At 54.3% G+C, this 21,747-nt stretch overlaps 2 protein-coding genes across 2 annotated transcripts in view; one reads left to right on the forward strand and one right to left on the reverse strand.

Moving 5' to 3' along the window:
• Positions 1–21,747, reverse strand: part of TRAPPC3L (trafficking protein particle complex subunit 3L) — a 51,616-nt gene that overhangs the window by 2,141 nt on the left and 27,728 nt on the right. The gene's annotated exons all lie outside the window — the stretch shown is intronic.
• LOC125634248 (calcium homeostasis modulator protein 5-like) lies at positions 576–21,067 on the forward strand. Its single transcript, XM_048844724.2, has 2 exons — positions 576–1,168; positions 20,032–21,067. Exons 1-2 carry the CDS (start codon positions 629–631, stop codon positions 20,419–20,421), a joined length of 930 nt encoding a protein of 309 aa, XP_048700681.2. The 5' UTR covers positions 576–628; the 3' UTR covers positions 20,422–21,067.

Genomic DNA, 21,747 nt, shown 5'->3' on the forward strand with positions numbered 1-21,747 from the left:
TAAGGGCTGAGGCCAGACAGAGAATCAGGGAGCTATGACTGGCTCTCCGACAGCTTCCCACTCTGCTGTACCCCACATAAGCTACACACAGCAGAGAATGTGGGCCTATATTGGATTCCAAATAGTGTAATAAAGGGGCACTGATTCCCTCCACATACAGGGTTTTACTCTGGGGTCATTCCATTGGCTTCAGCAGAGCGAGACTTCATTTTTGCTAATATATGTGAAATCCAAATTGGATCCAGGCTTTTTAATTATATATTTCTGTAAACACTGACCATTGCTCAAGAATTCCCATGATCACCTACTATGTATTTCTGTTTCATTCTCATGTGAAGCTACAGTCAAATACCAGGAATGATAATGGAGATTGTGTTTTTATTTGACAACAGAGCAATACAGATTCATAATACTGTCGATATGCAAAATCTGCTTCACCAGTAGCTAGTCCCATATGGGTGTATTTGTGAGGAAGGATATACAGTGACATCATCACTTTATCTAGGCTGCACTAAACCAGACACTGGCTGGGTATTTTTCTTCTCAAGAGCTCCTCCCTAATACATTGTTATAAACTGCTGCACAATAAACAAAGCCTCATTTTTTGTCTCTTTTGTGGAAATCAAACATGGATGGTATCCAAACCATTCTGAAATTCCTTATGAACCGGAAAACTGCCATTGGTTACAGTTTTATGGCTCTACTGACCGTGGGAAGCGAACGTTTATTTTCTCTCATTGCTTTCAAGTGTCCCTGCAGCAATGAAAACTTCATCTATGGTTTGGTATTTCTCTTTGCCCCAGCCTGGGTGTTGCTAGTTATTGGGTATTTCATGAATAGCAGGATGTGGAAACTTTTCACAGGCTGCTGTTTGAATCCCAGGAAAATATTCCCCAAAGGGAACAGCTGCCGTTTCTTTTATGTCTTTGGACAAATCACCTTAAATGTTCTGATAGCTCCTGTGATGTGGCTTTCTGTGGCTTTGCTCAATGGAACTTTTTATGAATGTGCCATGAGTGGCTTGAAATATCCAGGGTACTTAAACACACTCTGCAATAACAAATCTGTCAGGTGCTGGGAAGAGCTGAACAAAGTAGCTTGTGGCAAAACTACCATGTCCTCTTCGGAGAGTGAGGAATTAAAACTGACGCTTCAAGCACAGTCTCAGGTAAGAAATACAGAATAATTGCTTTGTTATTTAGAATAAAGTTTTGTATTACCTTTGGATTTAACAGCATGAGATCCTAACATCGGTGCTAACATAGTAATTTAAAATCAGAATGCCTGTACAATGCAACAAAACAATATCGAATTGGTGAGGGGCAGATTCTATACACTTGCTCAAGTTGAGTAATGTCTTACTCCTCAAGTAGATCACTGAAATCAACACGAGTAAGAAAATTGGAATCAGAAAGTTTATTTCTTTAGTGGAGGAGAGTGACTCTTGGGAGAAGAATGTATTGCATTGCTAGAGAAGGCTGAAGTAATTAAAAAGTCAGATCTCTAGGATGTCATTTAGTTGAAGAGATACTATCAGATTTTTAAAAAATTCAATGATAGATTTTTAACTGTGTTACAAATAGCATCTTAGATTGTTAAAACCAAAGCTATTTTTAAACAGCTGATTTCCTGTAAACAGTTTATAAGGTGTGACAAAGTTCCTGCTCTACCTTGGTGGGTCTTGCGCTTATTGGCGGATTTGCTCACCTTGGAGCTTCACGGCAGCCCTCAGCTTGGCCGTTCTTCTGAACCCACAGTCCAGGTCGACTCCTGTGTCTGACCAGGAGTTGGGAGGATTTGGGGGGAACCCGGGCCCGTCCTCTACTCCGGGTTCCAGCCCAGGGCCCTGTGGAATGCAGCTGTCTAGAGTGCCTCCTGGAACAGCTACAACTCCCTGGGCTACTTCCCCATGGCCTCCTCCCAACGCCGCCTTTATCCTCACCATGGGACCTTTCTCCTGGTGTCTGATAATGCTTGTACACCTCAGTCCACCAACACTCCACGTTCCCACTCTCAGCTCCTAGTGCCCCTTGCTCCCAGCTCCTCACACGCACACCACAAACTGAAGTGAGCTCCTTTTTAAAACCCAGGGGCCCTGATTAGCCTGCCTTAATTGATTCTAGCAGCTTCTTGATTGGCTGCAGGTGTTCTAATCGGCCTGTCTTAATTGTGTCCAGAAGGTTCCTGATTGTTTTGGAACCTTCCCTGTTAGGAAACGGAACGTCTTTTGCTTGCTCCTCAGCTATCTGCTTTCTATTCTTTCCTAAAGCCCCCTGGCCCGGATTTTTCCTTAGTCCCCCCCCGACCGGGTCAGACGCTTTTTGGTTTTTCTTTTCATTTTTTGTGTTTTTTTTTTCCGTCTACGTCCTTCGCCAGCACCCGCCCCCCCCCACGCCTGCTTTCGGGCGCAGCTACTTGCCTCAGCTGGGCCCCCAGAGGAGGGGGGGGAAGATTGCCGATTTGCTGTCCGGGGGGGGGGAGTGGAAACCCCCAGACCCAGCCGTCTTGCCAGCAGCTCGGACTTTACAACATTCGACCAACCGAGACTCTTTGGACAAACGTGTGTGGGTCTGCACCCCCCCCCCCCGGATTGCTTATCCCACAGCTTGCCCCTATTACTGGACCCCGATTTTGTCCCCCCCCTCCTCCCAGTCCCCCCCCCCTCGGCATTCCTTCTTTTCCTGTCTGCAATCTAGCGGAAGGAGGGGCTATTCTGTTTTCTCCCCTCCCCCCCTCCTCCTTCCGGTGTCTCCCTGTCTTTCCCTGCTCACAATGGCGGGGAACGAGAGGGGTGAGATTGCTTCCACAAAATTAGTTGTCCCTTCCCCACCACCACCTCTGCCCGACCCCCAAGGTCCCCCCCCTGCCACTATTGCTAAGATACTTGCCACCCCCCCTGCTGGGGCACCGGTAGCAGGAGGCACCAGGGTGATTGCTGCTGCTGCTGCACCCACCGCCCACCCAGATTCTAGGAAACCCCCCCCGGTTCGCCGGAAGGGCCAGGGCGGGTGGAAAGGAAAGGGCCCCGCTAAAACCACTGAGCCCGCCATGGCAGGGGCTGCCCCCACCGCTGCGGCCTCATCATCAACCGTGGCGCCCCTCCCTGTGTTTCCCTCCACCAGCTCTGCGATTGCCCCTCCCCCGGCCCCCAGGACGTATGCCCGGGCGGCGGCGGGCTCTTCCCTACCTGCAGCCTCGTCATCTCGCCCCCCCCCCCGCCTCCGCCACCATCACCAGCGGCCGAGGCCCTTTCCCCGCCTTGACCAGGAAGCACGGCGTCCGTTGCCTCCTGGTGCCCGCCTCGCCCCACGTGGAGACATACGTGCAGGCGTTGGCGAAGGTGGTAGGACCCACGGCTATTGTGGCAGCCTCCAAGATGTATGGGAAGGTTGTTTTTTTCTTAGCCTCGGAGGATGCCGCCCAGGAGGCGGTAGAGAGGGGCCTGACGGTGGGGGGGGTGTTTGTCCCCCTAGAACCGTTAGAAGACCTGGGCGTCCGCCTCGTCCTTACCTCCGTTCCTCCCTTCTTACCCAATGCTGCCCTGTTACCCGCTCTTTCCACCCTGGGGAAACTTGTTTCTGTCATCAGCCCTCTCCCGTTGAGCTGCAAGGACCCCACCCTCCGTCACATTTTTTCGTTCCGCCGGCAAGTGCAGCTTCTACCACCGGCAGGAGCGCGTGACGACGAGGCGCTTGAGGGGTCCTTTCTAGTCCCCTACCAGGGAGCCCGCTATCGGGTCTTTTATTCTACCGGAGAGGCCCGGTGCTACCTCTGCCGTTCAGCGGGGCATGTCCGCAGAGACTGCCCTTTGGCCCGGGGGGGAGGGGCACCCGAAACCCCCGAGACCCAGCCGGACATCGGCCCCGTTGCTGCCGACGCCCCTGGCTGCCCGGCACCTGAAACCAACCCTCCTCCTACTCGACCCATTGCTGCTCCCGTCCGGGCCCAGGAGATACCTTCCCTACAACGCCCGGACGAGCAAGGGAGTTTCACCCTTGCTAGTACCAACCCAACAGAGCCCATGGAGGAGGGTGGGGCAAGGATATTATCGGGTATAGGAGAGGGCCCTCCCCAAGGAGAAGCCCCCACCCCTCATGTTGCCCCACCGCTACCTCCCCGAACCCCTAAACCATTGCCTCCGCCCCCCGACACGACCCCTGCTAACCAGCCCCCAGATGATGCTATGGAGGCCTGGACCCTAGTCCAGGGGAAGCGAGGCAAGCGGAAGGCACGAGCTCCGCTGCATCCACCCGACGCAGAAGCCCCCCGGAAGACCAGGAAAGGAGGCACTGCTATCGAGCCTCCCGCCACGGCCGTGAGCGAGATCCATCCGCTGGTGTCGGGAGGGGAAGACGGACTGGCATTGGAGGGCAGAATCCCCCCTCCACGGGAGACCCTCCCCTCCGAGACTTCTGAGGACGCCCCTTCTGCCTGGACGCTACCCGAACCCCCCGCGGATCCTGAGGTGGCCATTGAGGCGGGCCCTAGAGGAGAGGCCCCCGGGGTGGCAGGAGTTGGCCTCTCCCCCGTGTATGCGGAGATTGAGGCCCTAGATTTGACCCCGGTCACCCAGGGAGGGGATGATTTGCTGCCGGCTGGCCTTGAGCTGGGCAGCCTTACCCCAGCCTCCCTTTCCCCATGCTCCCTCCCCTTAATTGTCTTCCCGGGTGAGCATTCTGCAGACAGTGGTCCACCACCTGATGCCATGGCCGCCAAGACCACCATGGAGCCAGCATCTAGCATTATTGGGAGCCCCCTCCCTCACCCCTTAACCCTTGACTCTGCTCAGGAGGCACTTTCCTTTAGCTGCTTGCCTCCTGCACCCCAGAGCCTTACCTCTGCCCCTGCCCCCACCCCTGCCCCTGCCCAAAGTCCCTCCTCCTGTAATGTTAATGCCGCCCCTGGGGTTATTTCCTTTCCGCCTTTTGCAGATTCCCCCCAGGGAGCAGTCTTTGCACTTTCTAGCCGCGACCCATTAGGAGTGGCAATTTTTCCCCTGCCATCCCCCTCCACCCCAAGGCATGAAATGAATTTAATAACCCCAGCCTGTCAGACGCCCCGTCGGTGGTCCGCACCCTGTTTACCTGCCTTAGTGGACCACGAGGCTGTATTAAGAGTCCCATCAGGGAATACCTCGGGAATTGTAACCCCACCCCCCCATGAGCTGCGGCATGCGCTACGGAAGTTCCTAGAACACACCCGTGGCGCCCGCGACAGAGCACAGCTGGCTCTTCAGCTATGGGGGGACTTTGATCAAATCCTCCAGGCCACAAGGGCCCTTATAAAGGAAGGCAGGGGGCAAGGAAGGCGCGGTGCTGCGGCCTACGAGCGAGCCCGCAGCTTCCGACACGATCTACTCACCCACGGGATGGGTCATGGGTTGCTGCACAACCCGCCGGGGGCCCTGAATCCCCCCGCCAATACGAGGCCCCCACCCCCCCAGCCCTCCGCATGACGCCTCTTATTATTGCGACCCTGAATACCAGGGGCTGTAGGATGGCTCTCCGCAGGTCCCAGGTGCTCTCTTACCTTCGGGAAGGGAGGTATTCTATAGTTTTCCTGCAGGAGACTCATACGGACCCGACCGCCGAGGACAGGTGGCGGCTGGAGTGGGGGGACGGGGTATACTTTAGCCACTTCGCGACCTGGCAGACTGGAGTGGCAACCCTGTTCTCCCCCAACCTACGGCCTGAGGTGCTAGGGGTTAATGAGGCCGTGCCGGGCCACGTGCTGCACCTTCGAGTCCGTATGGAGGGGCTCGTGGTTAATTTTGTCAATATTTATGCCCCGCAAATGAGCTCCAGGCGGCCACAATTTTATCAGCAGGTGTCCGACTTTCTCGGCACCCTGGATTCGCACGAGTGCCTGGTCCTGGGAGGGGACTTTAACACCACCCTCGAGGAACGGGATCGCTCAGGGGCCGAACCGAGTCCGGCCGCTGCAAATATTCTCCAAGGGATAGTTGACCATCACTCCCTAGTGGACGTCTGGCGTGACCATCACCCAGATGACACCTCCACGTTCACCTTTGTTCGGGTGGAGGCCCATCGGTCACACCACTCTCGGTTGGACCATATTTATTTATCCCGTTTCCACCTTTCACAAGCCCACTCCTCCGCCGTTCGGCCGGCCCCATTCTCTGATCATCATTTAGTTACTGTAACGGTCTCCCTCCGTGCAGAGAGACCGGGGCCGGCCTATTGGCACTTTAATAACAGCCTGTTGGAGGACGAGAGCTTTGTGATGTCCTTCCGGGAGTTTTGGCTGGCCTGGCGGGAGCAGTGGCGTGCCTTTCCCTCGGTGCGGCGATGGTGGGATCTCGGGAAGGTGCGCGCCAAGCTCTTCTGCCGTGACTACACTCGGGGCACCAGCCGACGGCGAAATGCGGCGATAGAGCAGTTGGAACGGGAGGTCTTAGAGATGGAGAGGCGCCTGGCCGCCGATCCCGAGGACCCATCCCTCTGCGGAGCGTGCCGGGAGAAGCGGGAGGAGCTTCAGGCCCTTGAGGACCACCGGGCCCGAGGTGCCTTTGTTCGGTCCCGCATCCGCCTCCTTCGGGAGATGGACCGCGGCTCCCGCTTCTTCTATGCCCTGGAGAAAACGAGGGGGGCCAAGAAACACGTCACCTGCCTTCTTGCAGAAGACGGTACCCCCCTCACGGACCCGGAGGAGATGTGTGGGAGGGCCTGTGACTTCTACACAAGCCTTTTCTCCCCGGACCCGACCGATCCTGACGCTTGTGAGGTGCTCTGGGAGGAACTCCCCACGGTCAGCGTGGGCGACCGAGACCGACTAGAGTTGCCTCTCACCCTGGCCGAGTTCTCGGAAGCCCTCCGTCGCATGCCCACCAATAAATCTCCGGGCATGGACGGGCTGACCGTGGAGTTTTACCGCGCGTTCTGGGACATTCTCGGCCCAGACCTAGTCATCGTCTGGGCTGAGTCCTTGCAGAGCGGGGTCCTCCCTCTGTCATGCAGGCGAGCGGTGCTCGCTTTGCTGCCGAAGAAGGGGGACCTCCGCGATCTACGAAACTGGCGTCCCGTCTCACTCCTTAGCACGGATTACAAAATTGTAGCGAAAGCAATTTCGCTGCGGCTAGGGTCTGTGATGGCGGACGTGGTCCACCCAGACCAGACGTATACTGTCCCAGGTCGCAGCATTTTCGATAACCTCTTTCTAGTCCGAGACCTTTTGGAACTCGGGCGGAGAGATGGTCTATCGTTCGCCCTCCTGTCTCTTGATCAGGAGAAGGCGTTCGATAGAGTAGACCATGGGTACCTCCTGAGCACTCTGCAGGCGTTTGGATTTGGACCTCAGTTTGTGAGTTTTCTCCGGGTGCTGTATGCCTCCGCGGAGTGTTTGGTTAGGCTCAACTGGACCCTGACTGAACCGGTCAGCTTCGGGCGAGGAGTGCGGCAGGGGTGCCCCCTCTCGGGCCAGTTGTACGCTCTGGCGATCGAGCCTTTCCTCTGTCTCCTCCGCAGGAGGATGACAGGGTTGGTGCTGCGGGAGCCGGAGCTGCGGCTGGTCCTGTCGGCGTACGCCGATGACGTACTCCTCGTGGTCCAGGACCCGGGAGACTTGGCGCGAGTGGAGGCATGCCAAGCCATCTATTCGGCAGCCTCCTCCGCCCGAGTCAACTGGGTCAAGAGCTCTGGCTTGGCGGTGGGGGACTGGCGGCAGGTAAGCTCCCTCCCACCCGCACTTCAGACCATCCGGTGGAGTGCGGGTCCACTGCTCTATCTCGGCGTTTACCTTTCCGCCACGCATCCTTCCCCGCCGGAGAACTGGCAAAATTTAGAGGGCGGGGTGATAGAGCGGATCCGGAGATGGACGAGGCTACTCCGATGTCTCTCCCTCCGAGGGAGAGCACTGGTGCTTAACCAACTAGTCCTGTCCACGCTCTGGTACCGGCTCAACACCCTGGCCCCGGCCCCGGGTTTCCTGACCCACCTCCGGAGATTGATTCTAGAGTTCTTCTGGTCAGGAATGCACTGGGCCCCTGTTGGAGTTCTTCATCTACCCCTGAAGGAAGGAGGGCAGGGCCTGAAGTGTCTGTACACTCAGGTCCGCGTTTTCCGCCTCCAGGCCCTGCAGAGGCTCTTTTATAGTGCACGTAGTTCGGCGTGGAGCATACTGGCGCACGCCTTCCTGCGCCGTTTCCAAGGGTTTCGATATGACCGGCAGCTCTTTTATCTTTCACCGAGGGGTTTTCCGCGAGACCTCTCTGGGCTGCCGGTCTTCTACCAGGACCTCCTCCGGGCCTGGAAACTGTTTTTAACAACCAGGTCCGTGGCGGCCACCGTGGGAGCAGATCTCCTCACGGAGCCCCTGCTACACAATCCCCAGCTCCGTGTGCAGGTGGCGGAGTCCCGCTCGGTGCGCCAGAGGTTGGTCCTGGCGGAAGTCACGAGGGTCGGAGACCTCCTGGACTACGACCGGAGAGACTGGCTGGATCCCCTGATGCTTGCTCGGCGCATGGGGCTCTCCAGCCTCCGAACCCCCCGGCGCGTCCTTCAGGAGGTGAAGGCCGCTTTGACCCCCGCTGCTCGGGCTTACGTTAACCGAGCCTTGTGCGAGGGCGCACCCCGCCCATCCCTTACCCCAGGCTCGCCGGACCTTTCCATCGGGCCCCCACCCCGTAGATCCCAACAAACCCCTCACCCTTTCACTGCAAGCCGGCTGCACGAACTGCAGCCGGTAAGCTTTCAAATTGCTTCACGGAAATACTTATATACACTTACGCTTCACACCCTTCATGCCCATACCCTGGTGTCCCGCCCCGATACAAAGTGGCGGGATCTCCTGCCACCTTTGGAGGGTGAGCAACCTCGGTGGGCCAGCCTGTATTCCACCTTGGTCCCAAGGCCCGTCGGGGACATCAGTTGGCGGCTCCTTCATGGAGCTGTGAGCACGGGCGTGTTTTTGAAACGGTTTACCCCCATTCCGGACACTTGTCCTTTTTGTAATGTGAGGGAAACCCTGGCGCACGTGTATTTAGAGTGTGCCAGATTGCAGCCCCTTTTCCGGCTCCTCACAAATATTCTATTACGCTTTTGGCTTCATTTTTCCCCCCACCTTTTTATCTATACACTTCCCATCCGTGGCCCCACAAAGTCACGGGATCTTTTAGTCAACCTCCTCCTAGCTTTGGCTAAAACAGCCATTTATAAAACCAGAGAGAGGAGGTTGGCCCACGAAACGTCCTGCGATTGTGGGGCCGTTTTCCGATCCTCAGTACATTCACGTATCCGGGCGGAGTTCCTCTGGGCGGCATCCACCGACTCCCTTGAAGCATTCGAGGAGCGGTGGGCGCTGTCTGGGGTTCTCTGCTCGGTGACCCCGTCCGGTTCCCTCCGTCTGACCCTTTGATTGAGGGTAAGAGCGAGAGACGCCAGCCCCAGCCGTCGCCGCTGGGGATACCATCATTCCTGTCATCTAGGAGGGGTCCTATAATACATGGGTGTCTACCCCCCCCCTCCCTAAACCGCCCACCCCGCAGCCGTGCCCATCTTACCGGGCACTCTCAGGAGAGGGAGGATCGGTGACCCTGGGCGCGGCACTAGGTAACTCGAGGGGGTGGAAAACCACGAGTGTCGAGGAAGCCCCCCCGCTCTAGGCCACCAGGTAACTCAGGAGGGTGGAAGACCACGAGTGTCGAGGAAGCCCCCCCCGCTCTGGGCCTGGGCTAACCTGAACACCTCTCCCTCCTGAAAGCTGTTGTGTTATACCTTCTGATTGCGTTGTTTTGTTGCTAAGTTTTTCTTTATCCTTTTGTACTCTCTGTAACTGTTACAAATAAATTTCCTTTCTGTTTCAATAAAAAAAAAAAAAAACAAAAAAACCTTCCCTGTTACCTTACCCAGGGAAAAGGGACCTACTTAGCCTGCTCTCCTACTGCTACCCTCTGGCCTGGGCTTTTCTTGCTTTTTGCCCCTGCTTTCGGCTTCCCCACCTCTCTCCCTTTTTTTTTTCTTTTTGTTGTTTTTCTTTCTTTCTCTGCTGTTGCTAGAGTGGTGGCCGGCTGCCGGCTGCCTGTTAGTCCCCCAGCCCCCGCCCGCCCTTGGACGCTGCTGCTGCTCCAGCTGAAACCCCCCACCCTGAGAGAGGGGGGGCCTGCTGACCTGCTCCCCGGAGTGGGGGAGTGGAAGGACCCAGCTCCCAGACCCAGCTGCTTGCTGTTTGTTTGTGGACCCGTCTCCGGCTGAGAGAATTTCTTATCACCTGCTCCGGCATCCCTGGAATGTTGGAGCTGTGAAAAAGAGAGCCTGGACAAGGAAGGGAAACAGCCGTCTACCGGAGGAACACCGCCCGGGGAATCTACAAATCGCTGTGGAGGGGGCCTAAGACTGAGTAACTTTCAAACTGTGCTCTCGTGTTGTGGGAGGCCTTGTCTGTGTCGTGACTGTGTTTGTAGGGACACAGGGGGTGTGGCACGGAGCTGCCCCCCGATCCATCTGTGTCCCCCCCACACTACTATCCTCATCACTGCCCCCTCCATCGTCATTGCTGGCTGTTTAACATCTGCCTCTGGACTTAGCTTCTCGCCCTGATTCCACCGTGTGGGCCAGAAGTACTAGCCAACCAAACAGGACTCTCTGGATGGTGATTCATGTGCCCCCCTCTGAACTGCCCATCCCACAGTCTGTCCCTTTTTACCTGACCCCAACTCCAGTTAACCACCTGCCACCGCCCCCACTGGGGCATCGGCAATGGAGGGCACTGGGGTGACCTACGCTGCTGCTATGCCCACCGCCTCCCCAGACTCTAGGGGAGCCCCTGCAGCCGGCGGGAAAGGCCAGGGCAAGAAGAAGGGGAAAGGCCCTGCTAAAATCACCAGGCCCTCCATGGCAGGGGCCACCCCCACTGCTGCGGCCCCGCCACCGACCACGGTGTCCCTCACCGCTGACCCCTCCACCGGCTCTGCGGGTGTCCCTTCCTCACCCCCCACGACGTATGCCCAGGCAGCGCAGCCCCCCTGCCTGCCGCCTCGTCATCTCTCCCGCCAACCACCTCCGTCACCATCAACAATGGCCAGGGCCCCTTTCCCACCATGACAAGGAAGCATGGTTTCTGATGCCTCGTGGTGCCCGCCTCACCCCACGTGGAGAACTATGTGCGGGCATTGGCGAGGGTGGTGGGGCCCTCGGCTATTATGGCAGCCTCCAAAATGTATGGGAAGGTCGTCTTCTTCTTAGCATCGGAGGCTGCCACCCAGGAGGCGGTGGAGAGGGGTCTGGCGGGGGGGGAGGGAGGGAAGGGGCTGTTTGTCCCCCTAGAGCCTCTGGAGGACCTGGGCATCCACCTGGTCCTGACCTCTGTCCCTCCTTTTCTCCCCAGTGCTGCCCTGTTACCTGCCCTTTCCACCCTGGGGAAACCTGTTTCTGTCATCAGCCCTCTCCCATTAGGCTGAAAGGACCCCACCCTCCGTCACATCTTTTCCTTCCGCCGGCAAGTGCAGCTTCTACTGCCGTTGGCGGCGCATGACAGAGAGGCGCTCGAGGGGTCCTTCCTAGTCCCCCACCAGGAGGCCCGTTACTGGGTGTATTTCTCCACGGGGGAAGCCCTGTGCTACCTCTGCCGGGCGTCAGGGCATGTCCGGAGGGACTGCCCCTTAGCCCGGCAAGGAGGGGCACCTGGGATACCCGAGACCTGGCAGGACACCGGCCCCGTCATTGCCGATGCCCCTGGCCACCCGATACCCGAACCTGCCCCCCCTCCTCTTCAGACCACCACTTCTCCCGCTCAGGCCCAAGGGGCACCTCCCCTACAATGCCCAGACAAGCGGGAGAGCCCCGCCCTCGCTGCTGACAACCTGGCAGGGCCCATGGAGGAGGGTGGGGCAGAGATACCACCTGGCATGGGAGAGAGCCTGCCCCAGGGAGAATCCTCCCTCCCTTATGCCGCCCCACCATCCCCCGCCCAAGCCCCTGAGCCATCGCCTTTACCCCCTGATATGACCCCTGCTAACCAGCCCCCTGATGATGCCATGGAGGGCTGGGCCCTAGTCCAGAGGATGCGAGGCAAGCGAAAGGCTTGAGCTCCACCTCATCTACCTGAGGCGGAGGCCCCCCGGAAGACCAGGAAGGGGGGCACTGATGCCGAACCTTCCGCTTTGCCCACAAATGCGTCCCATCCACCAGGGTCAGCCAGGAAAGTTGTCGTAGCATCGGAAGGGAGTGTCTCCCCACCACGGGAGACCCTCCCCTCCGAGACCCTACCCGAAGCCCCCGTGAACCCCAAGGCAACCGTCATGGCTGGTGCCAGCGGGGAGAACCCCGGGGCGGTGGTAAATGTCCTCTCCTCCATGTTCGAGGAGATCGAGACCCTAGATCTGACCCCGGTCGCCCAGGGGGAGGATGATCTTTTGCCAGAAAACCTCGATTTGGGCGACCTCACTCCACCCCTCTTTTCCCCATGCTCCCTCCCCCTAACTGCTGTTTCTGCTCCCACCTCCGAGGAGCCCCTGGACTCCTCCATCGACCCGGCCACTGATGGCACCCCGCTAACGACCACTGAGCCTGCTCAGGTGACAGCCGGCACCATGTGGCTGGGACACGAGCCGCCAGGGGCACCCCCCGTTAGTGCGGAGCAATCGATTTACTTTCCGGGTGGGGGACCAACAGAAGATAATCCACCTCCTGATGCTGTAGCTGCTAAATTCACCATAGAGTCTGTGCCCGGTATCACTGAGAGCTCCCTCCCTACCCCTTAACCCTCGAGCTTGATGGGGAGGCACCATCATCCAGCTGCTTGCCTCCCGAAACCCAGAACCTCGCCTCTGATCCTGCCCCTGCCCCTATCCCTATCCAGTCTACCTCCTGCAATGTTATCGCCACCCCTGGGGCTGTCTCCTTCCCTTTTCCAACCGATGACCCCCAGGGAGCAGCTTTTGCGTTCTCCTGCCCCGACCCATTAGGGGCTGCTATTTTCCCTCCACCGCCCCCTACCGCCCCAGGGTTTGAGACGGGCCTAGAAGCTCCAGACCATTAGGCACTCCGTCGGGGGTCCTCACCCTGCTTGCCCGTTTTAGTGGGCCACGGGGCTGCACCAAGGGCCCCGCCGGGGAACAACCGGGAAACCGTAACTCTCCCCCCACATGAGCTGTGAGGAGAGCTGCGGAAGTTTTTAGAGGATGTCCATGGCTCCCGCAACAAGGTACAGCTTGCTCTCCAGCGATGGGGGGATTTTTTTCAAATCCTCTGGGCCACAAGGGCCCTCATGGGAGAAGGTAAAGGGACAGGGAAGCAGGATACCACGGCCTACTGGTGGGTCCGCATCTTCCGTGACCAATTACTCCCCTTCGGGATGGGTCAGGGACTGTCGCATGGCCCGCTGGGGGATGCGAGGATCCCTGCCAGTGAGGATCCCCCCCGGCCCTCCCCATGACACTTCTCACCATCGCAACGTTGAACACCCAGGGTTGTAGGATGGCTCTCCGCAGGTCCCAGGTGCTCTCCTTCCTTCGGGAGGGAGGGTACTCTGTGATTTTCCTGCAGGAGACCCATACGGATCCGACCACCGAAGATAGTTGCCGGCTGGAGTGGGGGGACAGGGTCTATTTTAGCCATTCCACGATTTGGCAGGCTGGAGTGGCGACCCTGTTCTCTCCCGACCTACGGCCCAAGGTGCTAGGGGTCGCCGAGGTGCAACTCCGGGTCTGTATAGAGGGGCTTGTGGTTAACGTCTATGCCCCGACATCAAGCCCGGAGCGGCTGCAATTCTATCAGCAGGCGTCCGCCTTCCTCGGCACCTTAGATTCTCATGAGTGCCTGGTCCTGGGAGGGGATTTTAATACCACCCTCGAGGAGCGAGACCGCTCAGGGACCTAGCAGTGCCCGGCCACCGCAGACACCCTCTGGGAGATAGTTGAACATCACTCCCTAGTGGACATCTGGAGTGACCACCACCCGGATGACACTTCCACGTTCACCTTTGTCCGGGTGGAAGCCCATCGGTTGAGCCACTCCTGGTTGGACTTCATTTATCTATCACGCTTCCATCTCTCATGAGCCCACTCCTCCAGCATTCGGCTGGCCCCATTTTCTGACCATCACCTAGCCACCATGACAGCCTCCCTCTATGCAGAGAGGCCGGGGCTGGCCTGTTGGCATTTTAACAACAGCCTGAGGACGAGGGCTTCGTGACGTCCTTCCGGGAATTCTGGCTGGCATGACGAGGGCAGCGGCGTGCCTTTCCCTCGGCGCGGCGATGGTGGAACCTGGGGAATGTGCGCGCCCGGCTTTTCTGCTGCGACTACACCTGGGGCACCAGCCGACGGAGAAATGCGGCAATAGAGCAGTTGGAACGGGAGGTCTTGGAGATGGAGAGGCGTCTGGCCGCCAACCCCGAAGACCCGCTCCTCTGCGGAGCGTGCCGGGAGAAGCGGGAGGAGCTCCGGGCTCTCGAGGACCATCGGGCCCGGGGCGCCTTTGTTCGATCCCGCATCCACCTTCTTCGGGAGATGCATCGCGGCTCCCGCTTCTTCTATGCCCTGGAGAAAACAAGGGGGGCCAAGAAACACGTCACCTGCCTCCTGGCAGAAGACGGCACCCCCCTCACGGAACCGGCGGAGATGTGCGGGAGGGCCCGAGCCTCCTACGCAAGTCTTTTCTCCCCGGATCCGACCGACCCTAGCGCTTGCAGAGTGCTTGAGGAGGAGCTCCCTACGGTCAGCGCGAGCAACCGAGACCGGCTAGAGTTGCCTCTCACTCTGGTCGAGTTCTCGGAAGCCCTCTGTTGTATGCCCACTAATAAGTCTCCAGGCATGGACGGGCTGATCATGGAGTTCTACTGCATGTTTTGGGACTTAGTCACCATCTGGGCCGAGTCTCTGCAGAGCGGGGTCCTCTCTCTCTTGTGCAGGCAAGCTGTGCTCGCCTTATTGCAGAAGAAGGGGGACCTCTGCGATTTACGAAATTGGCGTCCCATCTCGCTCCTCAGCACGGACTACAAAATCATAGCGAAAGCAATCTCGCTGCGGCTAGGGTCTGTGCTGGCGGACGTGATCCACCCAGACCAGACCTACATCGTCCCGGACCGTAGTATCTTTGATAACCTATTTCTGGTTTGGGACCTTTTGGAACTCGGGCGTAGAGACGGTCTGTCGTTCGCTCTCCTGTTCCTAGATCAGGAGAAGGCGTTCGATAGGGTGGACCACGGGTACCTCCTGAGCACTCTGCAGGCGTTTGGCTTCGGACCCCAGTTTATGGGTTTTCTCTGGGTGCTGTACGCTTCCGCAGAGTGTCTGGTTAAGCTCAACTGGACGCTGACCGAACCGGTCAGCTTCAGGCGAGGAGTACGGCAGGGGTGCCCCTTCTGAGGCCAGCTGTACGCTCTGGTGATCGAGCCCTTCCTCTGTCTCTTCTGCAGGAGGTTGACAGGGTTGGTGCTGCGGGAGCCAGAGCTGCGGCTGGTCCTGTCGGCATACGCTGATGACGTGCTCCTCGTGATCCAGGACCCCGGCGACTTGGCGCGGGTGGAGGCTTGCCAGGCCATCTATTCGGCAGCCTCCTCCACCCGGGTCAACTGGATCAAGAGCTGTGGCTTGGTGGTAGGAGACTGGCGGCAGGCAAGCTTCTTCCCACCCGCGCTTCAGACCATCCAGTGGAGCGCTGGTCTGCTGCTCTATCTCGGCGTTTACCTTTCCGCCACGCATCCCTCTCCACTGGAGAACTGGGAAAATTTAGAAGGCGGGGTGATAGAGCGGCTCCAGAAATGGACGGGACTACTCCGATGTCTCTCCCTCCAAGGGAGAGTGCTGGTGCTTAATCAACTAGTCCTGTCCATGCTCTGGTACCGGCTCAACACCCTGGTCCCGGCCCCGGGTTTCCTGACCAACCTCCGGACATCGATTCTGGGGTTCTCTTGGTCAGGAATGCACTGGGCCCCGTAGGGTTTCTTCATCTACCCCTGAAGGAAGGAGGACAGGGCCTGAAGTGTTTACACACTCAGGTCCGTGTCTTCCGCCTCCAGGCCCTACAGAGACTCCTCTATGGTGCAGGCAGTTCGGCGTGGAGCACACTGGCACATGCCATCCTGCGCTGCATCCGAGGACTTCGATATGACCGGCAGCTCTTTTATCTCCGTCCGGGAGGTCTTCCATGAGACTTCTCCGGGCTGCCGGTCTTCTACCAGGACCTTCTCCGGAGTTGGAAATTGTTTTTAACGACCAGGTCCGTGGCGGCCACCGAGGGGGCAGATCTCCTCGCGGAACCCCTGCTACACAACCCCCAGCTCCGTGTGCAGGTGGCGGAGTCCCGCTCGGTGTGCCAGAGCTTTATCCTGGCAGAAGTCACAAGAGTCGGAGACCTCCTGGACTACGACCGGGGAGACTGGCTGGATCCCCTGACGCTTGCCCAGCGCATAGGGCTTTCCAGACCTCGTACCCCCCAGCGCGTACTTCAGGAGGTGAAGGCTGCTTTGCTACCCGCTGCTCAAGCTTACCTCGACCAGGTCCTGCTTGAGGGCACGCCCTGCCCACCCTCTACCCCAGGCCTGCCGGACTTTTTAATTGGACCCCTACCCCGCAGATCCAATCGACCCCCCACCCCTTCACTGCGAGCTGGCTGCATGAACTGCAGCTGGTACGCTTCCAAACAGTGCCAAGGAAACATCTATACACGCTCGCGCTCCACACCCTTCACGCCCTCACCCTAGTGTCCTGCCCCGACACAAAGTGGCGAGACCTTCTGCCACCTTTGGAGAGTCAGCAGCCCCGGTGGGCCAGCCTATATTCCACCTTCGTTCCAAGGCCCGTCGGGGACATCAGTTGGCGGCTCCTTCACGGAGCTGTGAGCACGGGCACGTACTTGGCACGTTTCACTCACATCCCAGATATTTGTCCCTTTTGTGTTGTGAGGTAAACCCTGGCGCACGTATATCTGGAGTGCGCCAGGCTGCAGCCCCTGTTCCAGCTCCTCACAAATATCCTATTACGTTTTTGGTTGCATTTTCCCCCTCACCTTTTTATTTATGCACTCCCTATCTGTGGCCTCACAAAGTCGCGGGATCTCCTAGTTAACCTCCTCCTGGTCCTGGCTAAAACGGCCATCTGTAAAACCAGAGAGAGGAGGTTGGCCGATGGAGTTTCCTGTGACTGTGGGGCGATTTTCCGATCCTCAGTCTGTTCACGTATCCGGGCGGAGTTCCTCTGGGCGGCGTCCACCGATTCCCTTGATGCTTTTGAGGAGCAGTGGGCGCTGTCCGAGATTCTCTGCTTGGTGTCCCCATCCGGGTCCTTTTGTCTTACCCTTTGATTGGGGGAGAGAGTAAGGGGCCCCAGCCATTGCTGCTGCAGACACCACCACCCTAGAGGGGTTCTTTCACACGTGGGTGCATGTCACCCCCACCGCCTGGATTGTCCACCCCACAGTCTGCCCCTCTTGTTGGGTGCTTTCAGAGGAGGGAATTGTTGGTGACACTCGGGCGTGGCACCAGGTAACTCGAGGGGGTGGAAGACCACGAGAGTCGAGGAAGCCCCCCGCTCTGGGCCCGGGCAAGCTTGAACACTTCCCTCTCCTGAAGCTAATGAGAAAACAATTGTGATTGGTTGCTGTGTTACACATTGCATATGCTGCTGTTTTTACTTTGTAAGTGTGTTATGCAAATAAAAACATCTTTTGCTTCAAAAAAAAATTACTCTCTTATAGCCATCTGGCCTGACTCTGTCACAAAGGCTTATTTCATTTTGCATTTCTCTCATCTCAGATAATGAAAATGGACTAGTTAGTTTCACTTCTGTATGAAATGTTTTTATTATAGGAAGGAAAATAGAACTATAACAGTTACAATGAAATAACAAAGAACATACAAAGGTAAAGACATATTATTCACTCATATCCCACAATTCTATTTTATGTTTGTTCATTGCTTTGTGATATAAGAAAACTTGGTGAAAAAGAACTAAATAAATTAAAAAGAGAAAGGAAAGGAGGGAAAGATGCATGTCAAGTTACTGCATCCCAAGCAGAAGAAATATCCTGCAGAGTCAGAAAATTATCATCATACAACAGTCACATCAATGTATAACAGTTGCCAATGCTGGAGACAGGTTAATTTTCAGGTCCTCATGCACTGGAAGAATCCTGCAATGTATGGGTTACAAACAGTGCAGGGGGATATTTTATTGTTCACAAAAATCAGAGTCCAGAAAATTAGAATTAAAAGCTTGGACGTGTGTCTATTGGTCTTAAGTTGCATATATGGGAAACAGTGAAAGTTATCTAGCTAGCTGATTGTGCATGAGCAGCTAGATCATAGAAGCACAGAGTTCCCCATGTCAGAGGGGAGCACTGAAGTGGTAAAAGGATGGATTATATGGGAAAAAATTCATGTCACAAATTCTTCCAGGTAGTACCAGCATGTTTTGAAAATAAGCAAAATGAGGCTGTTCTTTAAACACCTCCCCTCAAATTTTTTAGTCAATAAAAAAAACAAATGATTCATCAGCATGCTCTGTTTCACACATTTCTGTGAGGAAATTGTTTATATATTTCTCTCAGGTAAATATAGATTTTACCTGGTAATTATTTATACATGACAGGTTGCAGATCTCCATATCATCACTATTACAGCTCTCTGGAGAATGACAATTCCATTTTACCGCAACATTTGAGGTCTTCACATTTATGAAAACACACATTTTTGCACAATGGAATTCTGCCAGCTGAGCATTTCAATTTGGAAAGGCTGGGGTATGTCTGTGTGGGGCTGGTGGTTAGAGCACCGGTCTGTGAGCTGCTGGTTGAAATCCTGCAGGAAAGGATTGGTTTCTACAAATTTCTCAATAAAAGAAATGTTGACAACAAAAGTTTTTAAAATGTCAAAACATCTTGTTTTGACATTTTTAGAAGGAAGTTTTAGGTTGTTTGTTTGAAATGGCTTTTGTTTTGAAGTTTTAGTTAACTTATACTAAAAAAGATCATTAAAAAATTGAAATAAAACATTTTGATTTAACCTCCTCCCATATTATTGATGATTGATACACACTCCTCCCATATTACTGATGTGTGAAAATTTGTAAGCTTTTGACTTTCCATCCCAATTCAGGATGGGAACACTTTTTGAAATCTCAAAAATTCTTGTGGGACAGGAAAACGGTTCCCCACCCAGCTGTAGTGCTAATTTGCCCTCTTCTCCAGACATACATTTTCCTTGGAGTGATGAAACACACTGAGCAATATCAAACATGTTATACACTCATATATTTCTGTGTTGAAGTCTGAGCAGCTGAGACCTTGATACCATCTTCTCTAACCTATTTTGTGAGATGGGTTTATATAAATACGACACCATTCCTGCAAGAGGGAAGCTTCATTTTTAAAATAATGCTGTGCATTTTTAAAATGCTTTGGCTGATCATTTTGACTTTTCTACCAGCCAGTTAAGAAAACTATAAAAGACACAGGATGGTCTTGTGGTTAAGGCAGTAGATTTGGATGATCTGGATTCGCTTCCTGTAACTGTTAACAAGTCACTTAATCATTCTGTGCGTCAGTACCCTATTGGCAAAATAGGATTAATATGGTTCCTTTCTCCCACCCGTTATCTGTCTTCTCTATTTAGACTGTAAGCTGTTTGAGGCAAGGACTGTCTCTTACTATGTGCATGTACAGCACTTTGCTCAATGAAACCCTTATCTCAGTAGGGACCTCTAGGCACGACAGTAATACAAATAACAAATAATTTAAAAACCACACAAATCTGTGGCAAAATAAAAAATGTAGGGTATTCAGTATTCTTGATCCTCACTTATGGCATATATATATATATCTATATATCTATATTTGTTTTTTTCTCAAAATACAGAACTCCTGTTGACATCAGTGCGAGTTTTGGGTACAAAATGAATAAAAAGAAATATGCAATATTGATCTACACTGTGGCTAAGAGATCCACACTGAGGCTGGGAAAAGAATACTGTATCCTCAACATGAAGAACTGTGACTGTCAGTTATTTATGATCTAAGTGAAATTTAGATTCAGGGGTTTTTTTTTTTAAGTGCATGGCTTGTTTATTTTCTTTTCCAGGTTCTAGGGTGGTGCATCATAGTCACTACAGCTCTTTTGTCTCTGTTAACCACCTGTTGTGCCAGGTGCCAATCTAAAATCAGCCACCTCCAAATGAAGTTCTGGAGGATCTACATAGAGAAGGAGAGAGAACAATTGGAACAACTTTTCCAGCTATATTCTACCAAACTCAGTGAACGAAACCTGACGAGCTTTTTTGAGAACAAAGAACCAGACGCCTTTCCTATGCCAACCTTCCAGGCCTGGGAAGACGCTTCTCAACTCTACTCTTTCAACAGCAGTGAGCAACACTACAGCACCCTTCATAGACTGGTCGAAGATGGCAAGAAAGACATCAGCGAGGAAAGAGAGACAATGCTGGACTTCGTAGATGGACGGGAAAGAGTATAGCTAACAGCCATGTTCAGTCTTTTTAAATATTTTGCTAATGTGATTTAATTTTAACAGTCTTAATCTTTATATTTTGCTGATAGTGGCCTCTCTTTCTCCATTCTTTCTTTCTCTCCCAACCAGTGGCATGCCATCTATGAGTGCACCGCACACATTGCATGCCCAACCAACTGTGCGCCATCCAACTGGCAACGCAAATCCAACCTGTGGGATGATTCCGATCCGGCCCCAAAATGGCATCCTCTGCACACCGTGGCCTTGCACGCACCATATATGTGAGGTCATGCGCATAAGGAATGCCATTTTGGACTGCCTATGGCATGCAAATGAGTTGCTGCATCATGCCATACTAACCCTGTACTGGCACACCATCCTTCCCAACTATATGCCTGCTCAAGAAAGGGGGAAAGAAAGTTCTTCTGTGCTTCAGACTCCTAATCCAAACCTCACTGGAGTCAATGGGAATCTTTCAGTTGACTTCAGTGGGCTTTAGACCAGGCCCCAACAGCACAAAGAATTCAGCATAGATTTTGATAAGATGATTTGTTCAACGTCAACAAATGCAATAGTTCTTTGTGTACAACATATAGCATCTCATATCATTTAAATGAAGAAAATATCAAAGGTGGCTATTTAATTTAAATAATGCATTATTCTTATTTTTCTCCCATTAGAAGTCTGGGAATCCTTCCTGTGTAATGGTAGAAAGCTCCCATTTCTGCTTCTGGAGGGTTCTGCAATGTTGGGACTTAAACATGTCTCTGGTGCAGGAATGTAGAATCTTGTCTGTCGTTGGCCTTGGTCCAGTGGAAAACTGAAGAGGACAGAGGAAATTCCACATATATAGAGAACAAAATATTTTTGTGGTAGGCTGATTTTATTGAGAGTCTGCAGCTGCTAAAATGTTGGAAAATTAAAATAAATCTGGGGTGAGATAAATTAGCAGTCAGAGTACAGGTGAGGTGACTGTGGTATCAAGTGCATTAATCACATAGCTCTGTGATTTCTCATAAGGATTTTGAATTCAGAACATGGGTCACAACCACATTTTCCCTTCTCCAGAGTTTTTAGAAATATTGTAAAAACTGAATGCAAAGCAGCCATCAAGCTCTTTTCCCTTGGGTGACTGGCAGGCTTTTATGTAGCATGTTACCATCAATCTCCCCGATCATGAAAGAGATCATATTTCTGCACAGATGAACTGTTTTTAAATCAGGTTTCAAAGTGGTAGCCGTGTTAGTCTGTATCAGCAAAAAAAATGAGGAGGACTTGTGGCACCTTAGAGACTAACAAATTTATTTGAGCATAAGCTTTCGTGAGCTACAG

This window comes from Caretta caretta, chromosome 3 (assembly GCF_965140235.1).
Source record: "Caretta caretta isolate rCarCar2 chromosome 3, rCarCar1.hap1, whole genome shotgun sequence".
In the NCBI taxonomy this organism is placed as follows: Eukaryota; Metazoa; Chordata; order Testudines; family Cheloniidae; genus Caretta; species Caretta caretta.